This window comes from Microcebus murinus, chromosome 4 (genome assembly GCF_040939455.1).
Source record: "Microcebus murinus isolate Inina chromosome 4, M.murinus_Inina_mat1.0, whole genome shotgun sequence".
Lineage (NCBI taxonomy): Eukaryota > Metazoa > Chordata > Mammalia > Primates > Cheirogaleidae > Microcebus > Microcebus murinus.
Genome location: NC_134107.1, coordinates 70,791,663 through 70,809,478, shown reverse-complemented (window position 1 = coordinate 70,809,478; position 17,816 = coordinate 70,791,663). Strand labels below are relative to the sequence as shown.

At 32.2% G+C, this 17,816-nt stretch overlaps 1 protein-coding gene across 2 annotated transcripts in view; it reads right to left on the bottom strand.

Moving 5' to 3' along the window:
* TMEM135 (transmembrane protein 135) overlaps nucleotides 1–17,816 on the bottom strand; it is a 220,235-nt gene that overhangs the window by 16,572 nt on the left and 185,847 nt on the right. For both annotated transcript variants that reach the window (XM_012745158.2, XM_012745159.2), the window contains exons 7-9: nucleotides 9,130–9,171; nucleotides 3,338–3,484; nucleotides 807–876 (exon numbers count right to left, since the gene is read on the bottom strand). In XM_012745158.2, coding sequence (XP_012600612.1) covers nucleotides 807–876; nucleotides 3,338–3,484; nucleotides 9,130–9,171 — 259 coding nt within the window. The remainder of the gene's footprint in view (nucleotides 1–806; nucleotides 877–3,337; nucleotides 3,485–9,129; nucleotides 9,172–17,816) is intronic.

Genomic DNA, 17,816 nt, shown 5'->3' with positions numbered 1-17,816 from the left:
TTCATCCTTTCTAGAGTAACCATAAGGAGCCTGACTTTTGGGGTATCTTACAATTTCGCTGTTTTCATCATCAACTCAGTAGGAAGTAGACCTTGCAAGAAGAACATAAATGTTCTAAACCATCAGAATTGTTAGAGCACCATTCAAAACTAAGAAACCTGTAGCAGGTGGTACCACCTGTGCCACATTAACTACAATGAAAATAACTTTCTTCCCAGAACTGGTAGGAATGGGGGGAAGGGTGAGAGGAGGTGGGAGGGAAGAGCATCACACTAGTACACTAGTATATTAGGAAATTGGAAATTTATGCCAGTGGGCATAGCTAGCTTGCATGCAGAACAACTGTGGACATGCTCCAGTTACTGATGCCTTAAGAAAAAGGCAATATACAAGTCCAAAACTATAAGCCACTGTAACGGATTGTACACAGTATATGAAGTATATGTGTGACTGCTAACCTAGCTAGAACACAGCACACAGTCCAGGGACCTTGTTTTAGGATATAGTTCTAATGAGAATACATTACTAAGTACAAATTTTCTTTTTTTCTTGTTATCCCATCTGCTCTCCTATCTCATAAATTTTAAATAAGCTAATTTTTAAACAAGCTAACTTTTAAATTATTTAAGGATCTGGTAAGTGAATATTAAAAGCTTAATTGTCATTTATTCTCACCAATTTCTTAGTCAAATGCAAAAATGATAGCAATTATTAATAACTTTTCTGTTTAAATTATTTCTTAATAAATAAGTTATTTCTATACCTATTCTCCATTGTTAGGAAAGTACATACTTTCACATACTTACTTTAATACAATAAGAGATGCAATTATCTTCATAGTGCTTGCAACATCTATGCCTTGGTCCATGCTTACATCTGAAATTAAACCAAAAAACCTAAACTAATTATAATTTAAATATGTGTGTGTGATTTAAAACTCTTTAATCACCAAAAAAAGAACACTCACCCACTTATTTTTAAAATGTGTGCAACTTTTGGTGTTTTAGGACATAGAGAAGCAAGAAAAACATATTTTAGAATTTTTCCTCTTTGCTGCTTACCAGTAACTTGACACATTGTATTAAAATATGTGACAGCAATCAAAATACTTGAATGTGGAATAGAAAAATCACACTGGTAAGTATTTGTGACTAAATATGAAAAATATATATGTTATTTATATACTTTGCCAAATCTTTTTGGAAGCTTTAAATCACTTATTGTAGAGTATAACAGTCATAAATCATCCATGAAGTCAGTACTTGAGCAAACATCATAATGAGAATGTGCTCAGGTTACAGGAATTTATACTTAATTATATTTGAGAGAAAACATCTGGAAAAGAAACATGATATAGTTTTAGAATTCAAAATTCAGTTTTAAAAATAAATATTAGAAATAAAGATCATGTGGGAATTCAAAAGTAGGTTATTTGTGATTTAATTATAAACCACTTAACTCTCTAGTGTTTAATAAACATTTCTTCTGAGAGGGCTACTGTTCAAGACACACTCATTTTCATTATTTGGGATGTCGACTCCAAGACTATTCACCCTAGGCATAAAAAGCTAAGTAGAATATTTAATATGCATCTAGCTCTCTCCTTTTTCTCTTTAAAAGGTTCATGTTCCAAAATAAGTAGTCTTCATAACTTCTTTCAAACTGTAGTTAATTAATTATCTTCATAGTTGAACCATATGAACACTTCCTGTTTATAACAGTAACTTGTAGAGCAATGTTCTGGCTCTGCACCTCTCCAATCCCATTTGCAAGCTGATTAGCAAGATTTTTTCTGAAATCCAATTCTGCACTGCAGCTGGAGTACACAAGCAGCCTTTCCTAGTCAAGGGTGACAGCAAGAGTTCATACCAACAACAGCCCTTATATTATTAGAATGCTATGACATATGTAGTCATGTGAAGTTGTTGAATGATTAAAGCTGGAGGCCTGAAAAGAGGTGATTCAAAGGACTGCCTGATGCAAACCATCACTCTTCGTATTTCTAAGTATCCTCTTCAAAGACATTTCTCAGCCATTGCTACCAGAACTAGATAGAAATTATTAAACTTTCTTTGCTAATGAAGTTAAATCCTAATATCATCTGCATTGTCATTTAATCTTTCCATAGTCACACATTAAAATGGCTTCCCCAGTCCTCAACTGCCTATTTACTATATTATTTGCTTTGCTTCTGGATTATTCTGCATCTACTCTGACAAGTTCTGCATGACCTGATCAGTTCTGATGCTCAATACATCATTTACTCACATAATTCATTCTCTATATTTCCCTGATTCATTTTGAAATTATTTCCATCAATGGGATATTTTCTCCCTTTTCTCCACTAAGGTTTTCCATAATAGTTTTTGAACTTGCTTATTAAATTCACTACCACATTATTCCTGCCATCTACTATTCCTTTCTTTACTCTTACCTTCTGTGTGTGGTGCACGCTAAGATGAAAAGAAAAATCTTTAAATTCAGTAAAAATTTACGTATTCACTGTGTGCTCATATATCATGTCCGGCAATTTCACATATGTTGTTTCATTTAATGGTCACACCAATCCATAATAGAGATTATTAACCCCAGCTAAAATAAATAAGGACTTTGGAATGCATAGCAGTTAAATCACTTTTCCAAAGTCAGAAAGCTGAAAAGGTAAAATAAGAGTCAAATACAGTTTTTCTGATTTCTGAAAGGGCCTCAGCTTCCTATAATTGATCCCCTAACTTTCTGTAAAATACTGCCTACTCATTCTACTTTTTCTAAAATAACACTACCAAGATTATTTTTATTGGCTGATGTTCTCATTTTAAACTATTAAATTAATTTTCTTAAATATGTACACTAGAAATACAAATAGACTTATTTGTGTGAAACATAAAGATTTCTTTGTATAATAAACAAAGATTTCTTACTTCAGGTTGAGAGCCCCAGCAATTTTCAGTCTTACAAAATATACTTAAGGTTTGCTCTTTAGTATTCCTTTATCTCCTTGAATCTCTCTCAGGACCTATTCTTTCTCCTTTCCATAATTAGCACATATTAATCTGTTTCCTGAAGTTCTCCATTATTGCCTCCTGTAACTGCCTGGTTTGAAATAGAAAAATATTTCAATTTCATGAAAATTTATTTCAAAGGCATATGATGGTCTACGGTACTGCCAGAAATAAAAAATAACATTCACTTGCCATTGTGTGCCTTAAAACTCTACGCATAGTTTCTGGTGAAAAATGACCATCATTACCTGAATAGAAAACAAAAATACCTTGGCATGGTACAAATATCATATAAAAGTGACAAAGTGTGATAAAATATCAAGAAAAAAACTCACACTGAATCCACAAGTTTCTTGACTAGAGCAATTATGTTCATTCTTCTTGGTTTTTCCTCATGTTTCTCTCTCTTTTGTTCCACTTTTGAATATGCTGCCTCTGGTGAAAAAGAATGTGTGGGAATTTCTTCCTTCCCTACAATGAACCTTAAGAAAAGAGTACAATGTGAGGCATTTTTCACCTTTAAGTAAATCAATGAGAAAAAAAGGAAAAGATTTTGTTTATAAACAAATACATTTTGAAGAGTATCTTATTTGAAATATTAATATTTCACAATTTATATAAAATATCATCCTTTGAAGAAAAACAGACTTTCAAAATCTGAATAGTCAGAAAAATTTAGGAGTCAATTGTTTGACAATGCGGGTACTTTAAAATCAAATTAATCAAATTAATCAAATTAATCAAGTAAAATACAGCACAGCACTTTAACACTTTTTTTAAGTTTAAACCTTAAAGTTTTTCAAAAGAACCAGGTAAACTTGGGTCTAATACACAATCACAAAAATTCTATTTTTTCCCCTAAATTTTGCTAATAGTTACAATTGAATGAGTTCCTCATTTAAAGTAAAACTCTAATGTCACTTTGAGTCAACAACTACAGTAGATGGTCATCTGTATACATACAAGGAAACAGAGGGAACTACAGTATGAGAATCAGAAAACAGTCCAGATTCCACATATCCTGAAGTTATTTCACCAGAAAATCTTAAACATGATGTTACTCCAATCTATTTATTTCTCTTTGGAAAAATCAAATATCTAGGAGAGAACACCATTCCTATTTCATCAAAACTGGACTACATTTTTCCAAAGACAATGCAAAGGAAAATGTTACCACCATTAGTAAATCAAGAAGTATCCTTCCTCAGAGTTTTCATTACTGCTTTTAGCGCCTACCCTAGAAGAGTCATGTTGCTCTTGTTAACATAAAGAATAACTAAGCTCTCCTAAGGAAACTACCCCCTAACCTTTCAGAAAATATAAAATATAAGTGAAATAGAGGATCAATAATACTACATTAAAATTCTGTAACTTGGGATGTGTGATAAACAATATGAAAATTTAAACACCCAGAAAAGAGAGAAAACTGTTACAACCAACAATTGCAACCTATCCAGCTCAGACAAACCTGGTAAAACATCTAGCTTATCAAATCATAAGGGGTATGTAATGGGTTTGTTCGTCACCAGATGGCAGCTGTGCAGCCTTGGAATTTCTTACTTGTGGGTGTGCACTAGAGAATTTAAGATCTGTACTACTGCTCTTTAACAGCAATAGGATAAAACTGTCCTAAAACAGACACAACAGTATTTCTCACACCTTTCATAACACTGTTGCTATTTTGGCCAGGACTAAATATCTCAGATCAGGTCACTTCCTTGGAGAAGCTGTCCCTGCCTTAAGCAAGGGTGATGAGTTAATGATCCTTCCTCAGTGCTGTGAGAACCCAATGAACACCCAGTACTATAAGCACCATTTTAGTAGTCTCTAGCACCCACTAAACTGTGGGGCCTGTGAAACTATATCTTCTTAGCTATCATATCCCAGTGCCTAGCATTGTGTAGTATAGCCCAAATATTTCATCACTTTAATTTTTAATTATATATCAAATAAATGAATATAGTAATAGCTAGCATTTTCTGAGCAGTTACTACATGATAGGCACAGTGCCAACTGAGTCTTTTACAAATAATAAATCATTTAGTCTTCACAGCAACAACATAGGTATCATAATTCCCGTGAGAGTGAACATTAAGTATCTTGTCCACATCCAATAAATTATCAGTAATTATCTGAACCCAGAACTGTCTGACCCTAAAGTCTGGCTTCTTAATCACTAACCTATGTACATTTCTGATATAGTTTGCATATCTTTCCCCTCCAAATCTCATGTTTAAATTTGATCGCCAATGTTGGAGGTGGGGCCTGGTGGAATGTGTTTGGGTCATGGGAGTGGATACCTCAAGAATGGCTTGGTGCCATTCTCACAGGATTGAATTCTCACTTTTGGATCCCTTTAGATGTGGTTGTTAAAAAGATCCTAGGACCTCCTCCTTTCTTGCTCCCTCTCTCACCATGTGACAAGCCTGCTCCCCCTTCACCTTCCGCCATGATTGGAACCTTCCTGAGGCCCTCACCAGATGCAGACGCTGGCACCATGCTTCTTGTACATCTGCAGAACTGTAAGCCAAAGAAACCCCTGTTCTTTATAAGTTACTCAGCCCCAGGTATTCCTTTATAGCAATGCAAATGGACTAAGACAACTTCTAACTATGTTTTAAACTATGATGAATTACGCTTCCTGCATTTTCAGACTCCAGCACTACTAGCTTTTCTCCTATGGTTCTGTCCTTAACTCTATCTAGTCCCATGACTTCTACTATTATCTACATAGATAGATACTTTTCAAATCATCCTACATACCATTTCTAGAGGAAGCTTCCTAAAATGCAGATCTGAACATACTATTCTCCTTTGCAAAGAATGTCACTGGCTTATGGCCTACTGAATTAAATACAAACTTCAAGCTTTAAAAAAATGGTACCTGGCACAGAGTGCGTATGAGACATTATTATACATTATAGCTTGTTGAACTACTCACCATTCTCCAAATAAACCATGCCTCTGTACTGCTCTTCTTATCTGGATCATCCTTCCCTAATCTTTGATCCAATCTTGTCTTCTAAAATCCATCTTAAATATTCCTCCCTTCCACCCTTTTCCTCCTATCCCCCCTCCAAGAACAAAAAAGTAATTTGTGAACTATATAGCACTTCGTTTCTATTCTCTTATAGTATTTGGGCTTTTCTATTCTGTAAGTAATTCTGTGCAATTTTCCTGCTGTCTTCTCTGCCTTTACTCCTATCCATAGCTTGAGGAGAGAAACTAAAATAGACCTGCCTAAAATATATTCCTGAGATAATCCATACTTCTCTTTTGTAACATTTGTCACATTTATAATTAATATTGTCTTCCCCACTAGATTACAGCTCTGAGGACTGAGACTGTATCTAACTTATTCCCAAGTGTATTCTCAATGCTTACTACAAGACCTAGGACAAAGTAGAAGTATACTAAGTAGGAATGAGTGTTTATAGCTCTCATATTAACTTGCACATGTTGAGGAGTGCTTAAAAAATGAATCAACTAAAGTTTAATATTTTAAAGATTTTACCCTATGTTTAATTAGAAGATATTAAATTGGGGTACTCTGAGAATACTCATCCTCTATGAAAAAAGGACAGTTTTCCTTAGAGTGAACAATGTGTGTTTTCATGATAGAATAATTATAATCTGTATATGACAGGTACTTCTTTTAAGCCTTTTTAGGATATTATTCATTTAAACCTGACTATTCTCCAATGTTATCAGGCACTGAATATCTTTTCCTCACCCACATTTAATATTGCCAGGAAGTTATATTAAAATAGGCTACAGCAAGCACTTTTCTTTCCCCTTCCTTTTGTAATTAGTATTAAATGTTGTGTTTTTGACATGCTATAAATTTACAGCATATGCCCACAATAAAATCTGGGCTGCCAAGAATGCAAACAGGTAGTTGGAAAGTCATGTCAGATAATACTTTTTGGAAGACTGCAAGATAGATATACATTAACCTACATTATTTTTTGACAATGAAACTTGACAATAGAAAATATAATTGGCTTTTAGTAATATCTTCTGACTATTAACTTTGTAAGTTTGAATATAATCAATTTGTAATGTGGGGAATCTTAAATGAAACAGAATGTGATTAGTAGAAGGAGATGTACAATATAAATAAACAATAATTCACAATACTTAACAATTTTCTTGGTTTAACAAGAACATTAGCAAGAAGTAATGAACATTTTTCCAGAATATTTTCCTATAATACTGAGAAAAGTTTAAGTGCAAATAGTCCAAACTAGCCCTTTATTACAAGTGGATTTGAAGAAGAGACATGAAAACATCTGATACATTTTGAGTTTTTACAGGGATTCTGGAGTCTAAAGGGATACGTAGGAAAACAAGGCAAGTTTTCCTTTCTCTTCAGGAAAACTTTTGTTTTTATTATCAACTTTCAACTTAATAGAGAATACTTTATAGCCAATGTATCAAAAATAACAAAAAAAGTTATTTTCTAATAAATTTCATGATCTTTTAATGAAAAATATGAGGTAAAGAAATTACTATTGTGTATTATCACTTAGAAAGTTATTGTTACCATAGAGTTTTTACAAAACCAAAGTCATTCTTAATCATACAGTGACTTCATTTGTTTCCTCCCAAAACAGTTTCCTTGCATGCCATTTTCTAGTAATAGCACTTTCTTTTAGGCACTTAGGTTTTCAATATTTGGCTGGGAATGAGGGGTTGAAGGGAAGAGAAAAAAGGAAAAAATATCAGTTACTAGGTCATTTTATTCCATTCCCAGTTTCAACTCTGTCTCTTTCTCTATAATCCTCCTACTAGCACCCAAATTCCACTCCTTATCATTTTGTCTTTCTACCTTTTGGTTCTTTCTTTTCCAATGTCCTAAATACTGTAGCCAGACTAACCTTTCTGAAATACCATCATCTATACCGCTCAAAAACCATTAATGGCTCCCTACTGCTCACCTTATCAAATCAAAGTTTGTCTTTTTTGTCCTAGGTCTTCCATAATATGGCCCTACTCTATCTATTTAAAAAATATCCTTTATTCCCTAATTTATATTTTTCTATACCAATTAAATTAATTTTCATCCTTTTGCTAGTATTATTCACTTCCACACAGAGTGCTCTCCCTCATCCCTTGCAGTTATCTAAAGCTACCCTTCAAGTACAATTTAAGACGTATCACCTATAAAAATAATAACAACAATAATAACCAACATTTCTTGAGTACTTACTATGTGCCAGGCATTGCTCTAAATATTTTTCATGTATTAACTCACATGATTCCCTAAATACCCTTATGAAGTAATCATATAAAAACTTCTCCTAGTATTGAAGCCCACCCTAATTTTTCCCACCAATACTTGTAATAAATACTATGCTACTAATCTTCAGTAAGCATCTACTGCATGTACTTTGGAGAATAAAATTGGCAATATTTATGACAGAAACAGGATAAATATTGGGTTTGGAGTCAGTATATATAGTTACTTGTATGGTGCTGAATTAAATTAGTCCAACATTCTAAGCCTCGCCTTTCTCATGTTACATGGGCAAAAAAAATACCCATCTTACAGAACTTTTGCAAAAATTTAATTTATTAATCTATGTGAAAATGCTTGGTGAACTATAAAATAAAATGCTAATGCTAACAAACATTTCTACAGTATACCATTGTGCCAATTACTATACTAAGAGATTGTCTATGAAGTGAAAAGAAAAAACTCTAGCAATGCTTAAAATCTAATACGTGTTTGACAGTGCATGAGTCCTGCCCTAAAGAAACCCATACTCTGGTACCACACAATTAAGTACTTAATTTTAATTGTTCATGTGCAGCTTTGTCTTTCCACGCTCCCTGAAGAGAGTTCTTGTATTTCTTTTCTAACACCTCACAGTATAAGGCACACAAAAGGCCCAAAAAGTAGTTGCTGAGTGACTGATTTTTAGGGGGAAAAATATGATAAATAACTCTTTCAATGAACTATTTACAAAGGTTCAGAAATACTTTTGTGACTTCTAAAATCATTTTCAGCTTAAAAATTTAGTCAATAAATATATATCATAATTACTTATAATGATATTTATTTTTTAAAGAAAGTTAACTTGTAAAATCTCTCTCAACATAAGATAAATAAAATGTTACTTACCTAAGTGCAGAAAATGTAAATCCTTTCAAACCATCTTTGCACCTAAAACAATAACAATTTAGAATCATAAATATTTTGATATAAAAAAGTAGTATATTACATAGCTACTAATTTTTTTAACTAAAAATGACGTTTCAAAAGGCAAAACTCTATTAAGGCAATGATCTGAGCATTACAAATGGTCAAACAAGCAACAAGCAATGAAATAAGTCACCTTAAACAAAATGATTACTATGATAATGCTTTCCATTGTGACATTAACATAACTTAGGGCTCAACTCTCAGATTTGCAGGTTGAAAAAAAACTTAAGCAAAGTTCTAAGGGGTCCATCAGGACTTAAAATAGGGCTGGGCGTGGAACATTCTTCATTCTACTCAATCCCTGGGGAACCAATTTGCTGTGAACAAAAAGGCCACATACACCTGCTGGGTATTATATATAGGTCAATTCAAGGTCTTGACTTCTCTCTACTTATTAATTCAATGAATGCAGAGCAAGGTAGAGTTGGCAGGCAAAGAAAGGCTTCAAGTTTAGTTCAACAGTTTTAACTTCTGATTAAACCCAATTAAAACAGATAACATAGCATGGGGAACAGGATTGGGGTAGGAGGAAGGCAGAAAAGGAAGATCTCAAATAGTATTTATTGAGTGCTTATTACTGCCAGGCACCCTTTTTATCTATTGTCTCATTTAATTATATCACAACTCTATAAACAGGTTTTTTTTTTTCTATTCCATAACTGCACAAAGGCTCAAAAAATGGAGTAACTTAGATAAAAAAGTAATAGCAGTCAAAATTCAGGGGGGAAAAATAAGTCTGTCTCGCTTAAAAAGTCATGGCTTTCTTTTATACATCCTCCTGAAAGAGTTGATTTTCTTTAATTGGGGAAGATTCAAACTACATGGTAATTAAGAAAAAAAGATTCTTAGATCTGCAAAAAATAGTTAAACAAGATCTTAAAGTGGGGACGTTACTATACTGGTTTTACATTATCCTGTTGCTGTTCAGTTTCTTTGTTCTTCTTTATAGGTATGATCAAGAGCTTTGGGGTATTTACTATCAAAATTCCTTGAAGAAATCTACAAAGGTTGGCGACATAATGATGCTCTAGTATGTGTTAATATTAGATACTAGATATTCTTGGATAAAAAGTATAGACTCAAATATAATTGGGCAATTCTTCTTGTATGTCTTTTGTACAGAAGGTCATAAAGGAAATGTGCAAAAATATAAAAAAATCTATCTTAATTTAAAATATATACATTTTTATTAGAGGTGGTGTAGAATCTGAGGAAAGAATTAAATCCATGTACACAGAGGTTTTAAACATTTAAAAACTCATTTCAAGTAAGCAACATGATCTACTTTTTGGTCATGTTAACAGCAAGAAATGTAACCACATAATTTAGCTAACTTACTACATAATTATCTAATCTACACAGAATAGGAGTAAAGGCAAAATAATTCATGTTAAGCTAAAAATATACATGGGAAAATTATAGCATTAAAATTCTTACATTTATCTTTTTCCCTCTGAAGAAAGTGTTTTGCATTAATTTAAAACCCATAATCTAGATAGGTGAGGTGCTGAGGGAAGTAGACTAGGAGTCTATAGACTGGAAAACAGAAAGCAGTATATTGATTAAAAGATTATGTAAGTTAACAAACAAATGTTGGCTTTGGTATGTTATAATTAAAAGATAGCCATTTATCTTTGTTATGCTGATTAGATAAAGGACTCTGACAATTTTTTCTAGTCAGGATTGCATATTTGTGACCATAAACAATAAATGTAATTGCAGACCAAAACATCAAAAAGTAGCTTTCAAATATAAAAGAAGCATATACAAATGAATTTGCAATGTCATTATGATGGAAGTTTGGTTCTTTCAGTAGAATTCTGTGGGAAGCACTTCATATTGATAAGGTCTTAGCAGGGATTCAAAAGGGGCTATTCTTCTTTCCATTCATGTGTATAAGGTTTTTTAATGTAACTGAGGGTCAGATGTCTATTTCAAAAGAACAAAAAAGTAATTATTCCCATAAAAAGAATCTTTAAAATAGTAATGTGACCCCAAATTTTGACACCAAGAGCACCGAGTACTGAGCATTAACCTAACTATGAAACAGTATTGTAATCTGTGTTAAATGTAGGAAGTATGATATAAACATAAAAATTTAAACAAAGCAGCCCATTAGAAGGTTCCTCACTATTCTATATATTCAGTTATTATAATGTAAATAAAATCACATTGTCCATTTAAGTATTAGGGCTTATTCAACAAATACTAACTAAATGGTTATTATGTGCTAGCACTGGCTTAGGTTCTCAGGAGCTAACAGTGAACAATAGAGAATTCTTGCTTTCATACAGCTGACCTCTAGTTGGAAAAGACATAATAAAAAAGTAAATATATCATAAGGTGATAATTATTATGGCAAAAACAAACAAACAAAAACTCCACCACCAAAAACAAAAACATCACAATATAAGGGGAGAAGCAGTGATGGAGTCAGGCTTTATTATTTTACATAGTGTGGTCAGATGGGCCCCCCTGAGAGGTAAAATTTGGTAATCTGATCAGAAACCTTAATGTATTGAGGGAAAAGCATTAAGTAAGTACAAAGCCCATGATGAGTCTAAATGGCATTTAAGGAGAACAGCAAGTAGATTAATGTCGTTGGAGCAAAATAGGAAAGGGAAGCAATGACGGAAAATGAGGTCAGAGTAATAGAGGTGGAGAGTGGAAGTGATCTACAATTCACCTAGGACCCTTCAGGTAAGGACTTTGGAAGGTTCTCAGCAGAGAAGTAACAAGATCTGTCTTAAATTTTAAAAGAATCATTTTGGCTGCTGGGTAGAAAATAACGACTACAGAAGGGCAAGGTTAGAAGTTAGGATGCTAGTAAGGAGGTGAAAGACGATTGCAGTCATTTAGATCATAGTGGTAAAGGTGGAAAGAAGTGATAAGATTCTGAATGTATTTCAAAAGTAGGGCAGACAAAATTTCTTGATGATTTGAATATGCGATAAAAGAGAAAGAATTTACAAATTGTTGAAATAATTTTGGTTTGAGCAAATGGAAGGATAAATGGCTACTTATTGAAGTGAGGAATACAATGGAAGGAACAGGTTAAAGAAAAAAATCAAAAGTTTTCCTTTGGACATGTTAAGTTTGAGATATGTGCTAGCTAATTAAAGGGAAATGTTAAGGAAGCAAGCAGCTGCCTATATAGGTCTAGGGATCAAGGAAGAGGTCTGATTTGTTTATGTAGTACTTAAATTCCTAAGACCAGTCACAATCATACAGGGAATATGTAAAGAAAATATTCAAAGACTGAATATATTTTATTCCTCCATAACTTATATTGCAGAAAATCCCTACAGAAGATAAAACTCCATTTCTCCTAATAAAATCATCCTCTGATATAAAGTCTCATTCTTATGTTTAAGTGTACATAAAGATAATACATTTAATTCATGTATAAATAAGACTTTTATCCTTAATCTATGTAAATGACATAAAATAATTACTATAAATTAATCCATATTTACTGAATCTCTACTTGCAAGGCTCTGTGCTAAGGTAAAGTATGATATAAAATAGAGCCAGGAAGGCTTGATGCAGTGGCTCATGCCTGTAATCTCAGCACTTTGGGAGGCTGAGGTGAAAGGATCGCTTGACACCAGGATTTTGAGATCAGCCGGAGCAACACAGTGAGACTCTTTCTCTACAAAAAATAGAAAGATTAGCCTGGTGCATTGGTACACACCTGTAGCCCCAGCTACTGGGTGGCTGAGGCAAGAGGATTGCTTGAGCCCAGAAGTTTGAGGCTTCAATGAACTATCATGATGCTATTGCAATCTAGCCCAGGCAATAGAGTGAGACCCTGCCTAAAAAAATTTAAAAAAATAAAAAAATAAAAATTCAGAGCTAGGAAAGACAAGGAAGAAAAGAAATCTGCAGCATTATATCAAACAACTTAGTCAATATACAACTAATTGTAGCGATTCAGGTTGGAATTGCATACTATGTACTGGAAAGTATAAAGAAGCTTAATGCTATAATTATCAGAGTAATACTCTTAGTGAAATGTCAAAATTTTCAATTAGAAGTAAAAATAAATGATAGTAAAAGAAAGAATTCCCTGAGGCAGGAGGATCAGTTGAGTCCAGGAGTTTGCAGCTACAATGAACTATGATCATACCACTGCATTCCAGCCTGGGTGACAGAGTGAAACTTCAACAAAAAAAGGGGGGGAGGGGAGCAAGGGAGGGAGGAAGGGAGGAAGAGGTAGGCAGGAAGATAGGCAGGAAGGAAGGATTCATTCTGTTCACAAAGATTTTTTTCTCCCATGCTTAATTTCCATGAAATTACTTCCAAGAGATACATTCATCTTTATTACAATGCTGTACCAGCAGGTGTCGCTAGAAAACTGTTTTTGGAAGAATGTGCAGCTCTTTGATGTGAATGCTATAGCAAATATTTTATTGCAAGTTTTCCACTAAAAACACATTTACAGGGATGCAAAAATGTTACTAATGTTATATTAATTAAATTATATTAATTTAATATTAATATTTAATATTAATTATATTAATTAAATTTCATTAAGTTCTCCCAAGTAAATATCATGTATTAGACTTTTAATGATGGGTGATATAACAGATGTAAAAGATACACTTTACAAATCTCCTTTAAAATATTTTTTCAGAGGCAATGCATGGGTTTAGTGAAAAAAATATTGAAATGAGTGAGGATACAGACACTAATCATAACTTCTGTGCCAACCTTGAGTAAATCACTTAACTTTTAGAACGGAACTTCTTTGTCTATTAAAGGAGACTAGAAGTAAATGACCACCACAATTAGCTGATTAACTGCTTCCTAATTCAGAAATTTTATCATTTCAATGATAATCTTATTATTAGAAATCATAATGGAAAATAGAATTCATCTAAATCACTTATGATGTACAAGAAATTATCTTATTAACACCAAGAATAAAAACAATAAAAAATACAAACAAAAACTATGAATTTGCCTTGAGATTATTGATTGCTGCTAAAAATTGTTACACTTACTTATCAGTTTATAATACTTATTGAGGTGGAACTTATTCCTGCAAAGGTTCAAAGAGAAACTCTTCTTCTTTAATTTTAAGGATAAAAGACCAACTACTATAATAGATATATACTGTTACAGAAAGATCCATAAGAAACACTGTTAAGTAAAAGAAGCAATTCTATATAGAGATATAATCTCATTAATTATAAAGTTTTACATTATTGCTATGTTTAGAATAAATGCTAAAATAGTAACATTATTAATGGTAAAATATAAAATGTTTACTCTACACATATGGAACTTTAGAGAAAGTACTCTAAAGGAAAACATACCAAACCATGGTTAGTGGGCTACTTATTGAAGTCGGATGGGTTAAGAGACATGAAGGAAAATATAACTTTTTACTTTCAATACTGCTATCTCATTTAACTTGTTTATAATAAGAAAAATTTATATATTATTTGTGTAATTATTTAAAATATCAATTTTTAACACAGAAAACATTAAGCAATGTAAAAGTTATGCATCTTTACTTTATTAATACCAATACAATGTCAAAAAATGTAAAACTCTAATCAACTTTACCAATTAACAGTTCCATAAGAGTTTTGTTAGAAAGAGGCATACAATTACCAACGAAAATAAATGTTAAACTAAACTGGAATTTTCTGAAAATGGGATCCCAATGAATAGGGATAATTAGGTGACTACAATGATAAAACAGAAACATTTATTAAGTATTAATACCAACTGGGGCACTTCAAGTTCTTTTGTCCTTTTTTATTCATTGAATTAGTTAGACAGAAACTCAAATATTGGTTAACAATTACCTGATGTATCTTTATTCACTCAATAATCATTAATTGATCAACTAATATACAGAAGACATTGTGCTGATCACTTGAGGATTCAAAGGCAGATTTTTAGAAGCTTAACTACTCTATTTGTATTTCATGAGTTCAGCTTTGAATTTCTTTAATCTAGCATTTTACATCATCTATCTCCTTAAATTATTTGATTTGAGAAAAGTAGCACACACGTGCAGCAAAAGCACAACTAAAGATGTGGAAAGATCAGCAAAAAGTAAAGACAAATTGGACTTAAAATAGTGCACATCGATAATTCTTAAAACTTGGTATCAAAATTAATTTTCATTATTTTATATAAGCAAAATTATTTAAAACAGGCTGAAAATTCAAGTGTGAACATTTATATTAGAGTTATAAAAAGAATGACATAAACTTGATTGTAATAGTTACAGACAATAGCTGGAACTTCAAAATTTTATTTGTCTAATTACTATATCATTGGTACTAAAAGCATAAATATAATTGGAATGAACACAACTGAAAATTTTAATTTTAAAGTCAAAAAGGAACAAGATTGCCTATTTAAATGCCTCTAATTTGTGACTCACAGTTGTCTTCATTCTAAAGAAAACTTAAGCATTCCTTTAGAGGAGGGACAAAAAAAAAAGAAAAGAAAACTTAAGCAATTTTATGTAGTTTGTCTTTAAGTTAAATCTTTCTTATTTTGTTTTTAAAAACCCACATAAAAGAATAAACCAGACTTTGTAATTAATTTTCTTAATCTATTTTCAGGTGTAGAAGCTCACTTAGTACCAAATTATACTTTAGTATTTGAAACCTAATTAACAATTGTAGATTTTGATTGATACTTATTTACAATAAGAAATGGAATTAATTTCAGGATTTATTTTTGTTTCTTTTTAAACCTTTCAATCTCCTAATATATATGCACACTCTAATAGGTCAAATCTATTATTACAATTTTTACTGTTCCAAATTTGTGGTGTGTGGCTAAAATGCATTGTATTGCTTACACACATACAACAGATTTTTCCCCTATGTCTACTACTGTTTGAATAATAAAATAGACTAAAAGTTCAGTATCAGTCTGTATATGGCACTTAGCATGAACAAACATAACAATTAGTTTTTTATTCCTATTTTAAGAAACCTCACATACAAAAATCTGAAGTTGGAATAGCAACAAATTAAGAAATATGGGGAAGATTATTTTGTTTGTTTAATGAACACATATCTTCAAAATAATTTCCAATAGGATTCCTTTTAATAGTGAATTTTCCCAGTACATTAAAAATATTATTTTTGATTCTGATAAATATTTTGCAGTACATTTATTTCACACTGAATGGAACACTGGTATTTGGCTTTGTCCTCAAGAACCCAAGGAAAGTTGCCGAAGCAGGCAGCAGTTATGGGTAATCAAGTGTGATTGTAAGTCCCCAGATGATTATTGTGCACTTTTTTCCGGTGTGTCCCAAATATAAATTGGAAACAGTTGGACTCAAACTTACAGTAACAATTCCAACAGAATCAGATTTCTTCTTAAACTTGAATAAACTAGAACTGTTTTTGCTTTAAAATCCAAACTAGGAAGGTCATGCTCCAAACTGCCTTCAATTGCTAAGGAAGCAAAAATCACCTTCAGACTGTTTCCATAAAAAACGTTAATCAGTATAAATGTGCCTCTCAAAATGAACTGGTAATAGTAATACTAGTCAAACTTTAAAATACTTATAAAAGGAGCAGAGTACGGTTTCATTGGACATAAACTGAAAGGCCTGTTTGCAGTTCCCAAGCAAGTGGCATTGTTTAGACTTGATAAATTAACTATAGGCAGCAAGCAAATAAGATCAAAATTGTGTTTCATACAAATCCAAGGAAAAACTTAGCAAGTGTCTTAAAATCATGGCATTGCTAGAAACCAAAATTATTTACATTAAACAAAATTACGGTACAACCACAGTACTGAACCAATCTATTTTTTAAAGACCTCAAGACTGGCAAGTATTTCCATTTTTTTCTTTTCTATAATGGTTGTGAAAAATATGAAAACAAATGTTTTCAATTAAATAGACTATTTGAATCAACATTAATTTATTTTCAAATGCATATTGGTATCTACGTCCTTACAATAATATGGCAAGTAATTTTCACAGTGAACAAAATGAACAGCTATTTGAAACTATAATATTAGGCTGTAATTTTTCATAAATTTATGCTTATTTAATATCAAATTTCAAATCTAAAATAAAATTTCCAACAATGGAGCAAAAACATCATTTTGGAAGTTTTGGGAAACTACTATTTTTTGATTAAGACTTATAGAGTATCCTGGCTCTAAGAAAAACATTAATTTCACATACTCCAGAGCTTGCTTGCTTACTCAAAGATTTTGAACTTAATTCATGGTATGTATAATAGAAATTGGGAAAGTCAACACATTGGAATTTAACTGGTTTATAGAATGGTATCAGAAAAATGGAATACTGGAACTAGAGTAACCTGAGAGAATTATACAGATTAAGAAACCAAGGCCCAGGGAGGTTAAGTGATCTGCCCCAAAACAGAGTTTGGTCTCCAGACATCTTCAAATGACAGTAAATTCATTCCGGTCAACTAACTCTTTGTACCTGCTCAAGTCTCAAGTGCGAAGAAGAAATACTCCAGAGAAGTGAAGAGATCTTTGACTAAATAAAAGAAACCACATATCACCTGAATGAAGGTAGAGAACAATGGTCTTCCAATTGGTATTTTATAAAAACTTTATAAAGGACAAAGGGCAGGAAC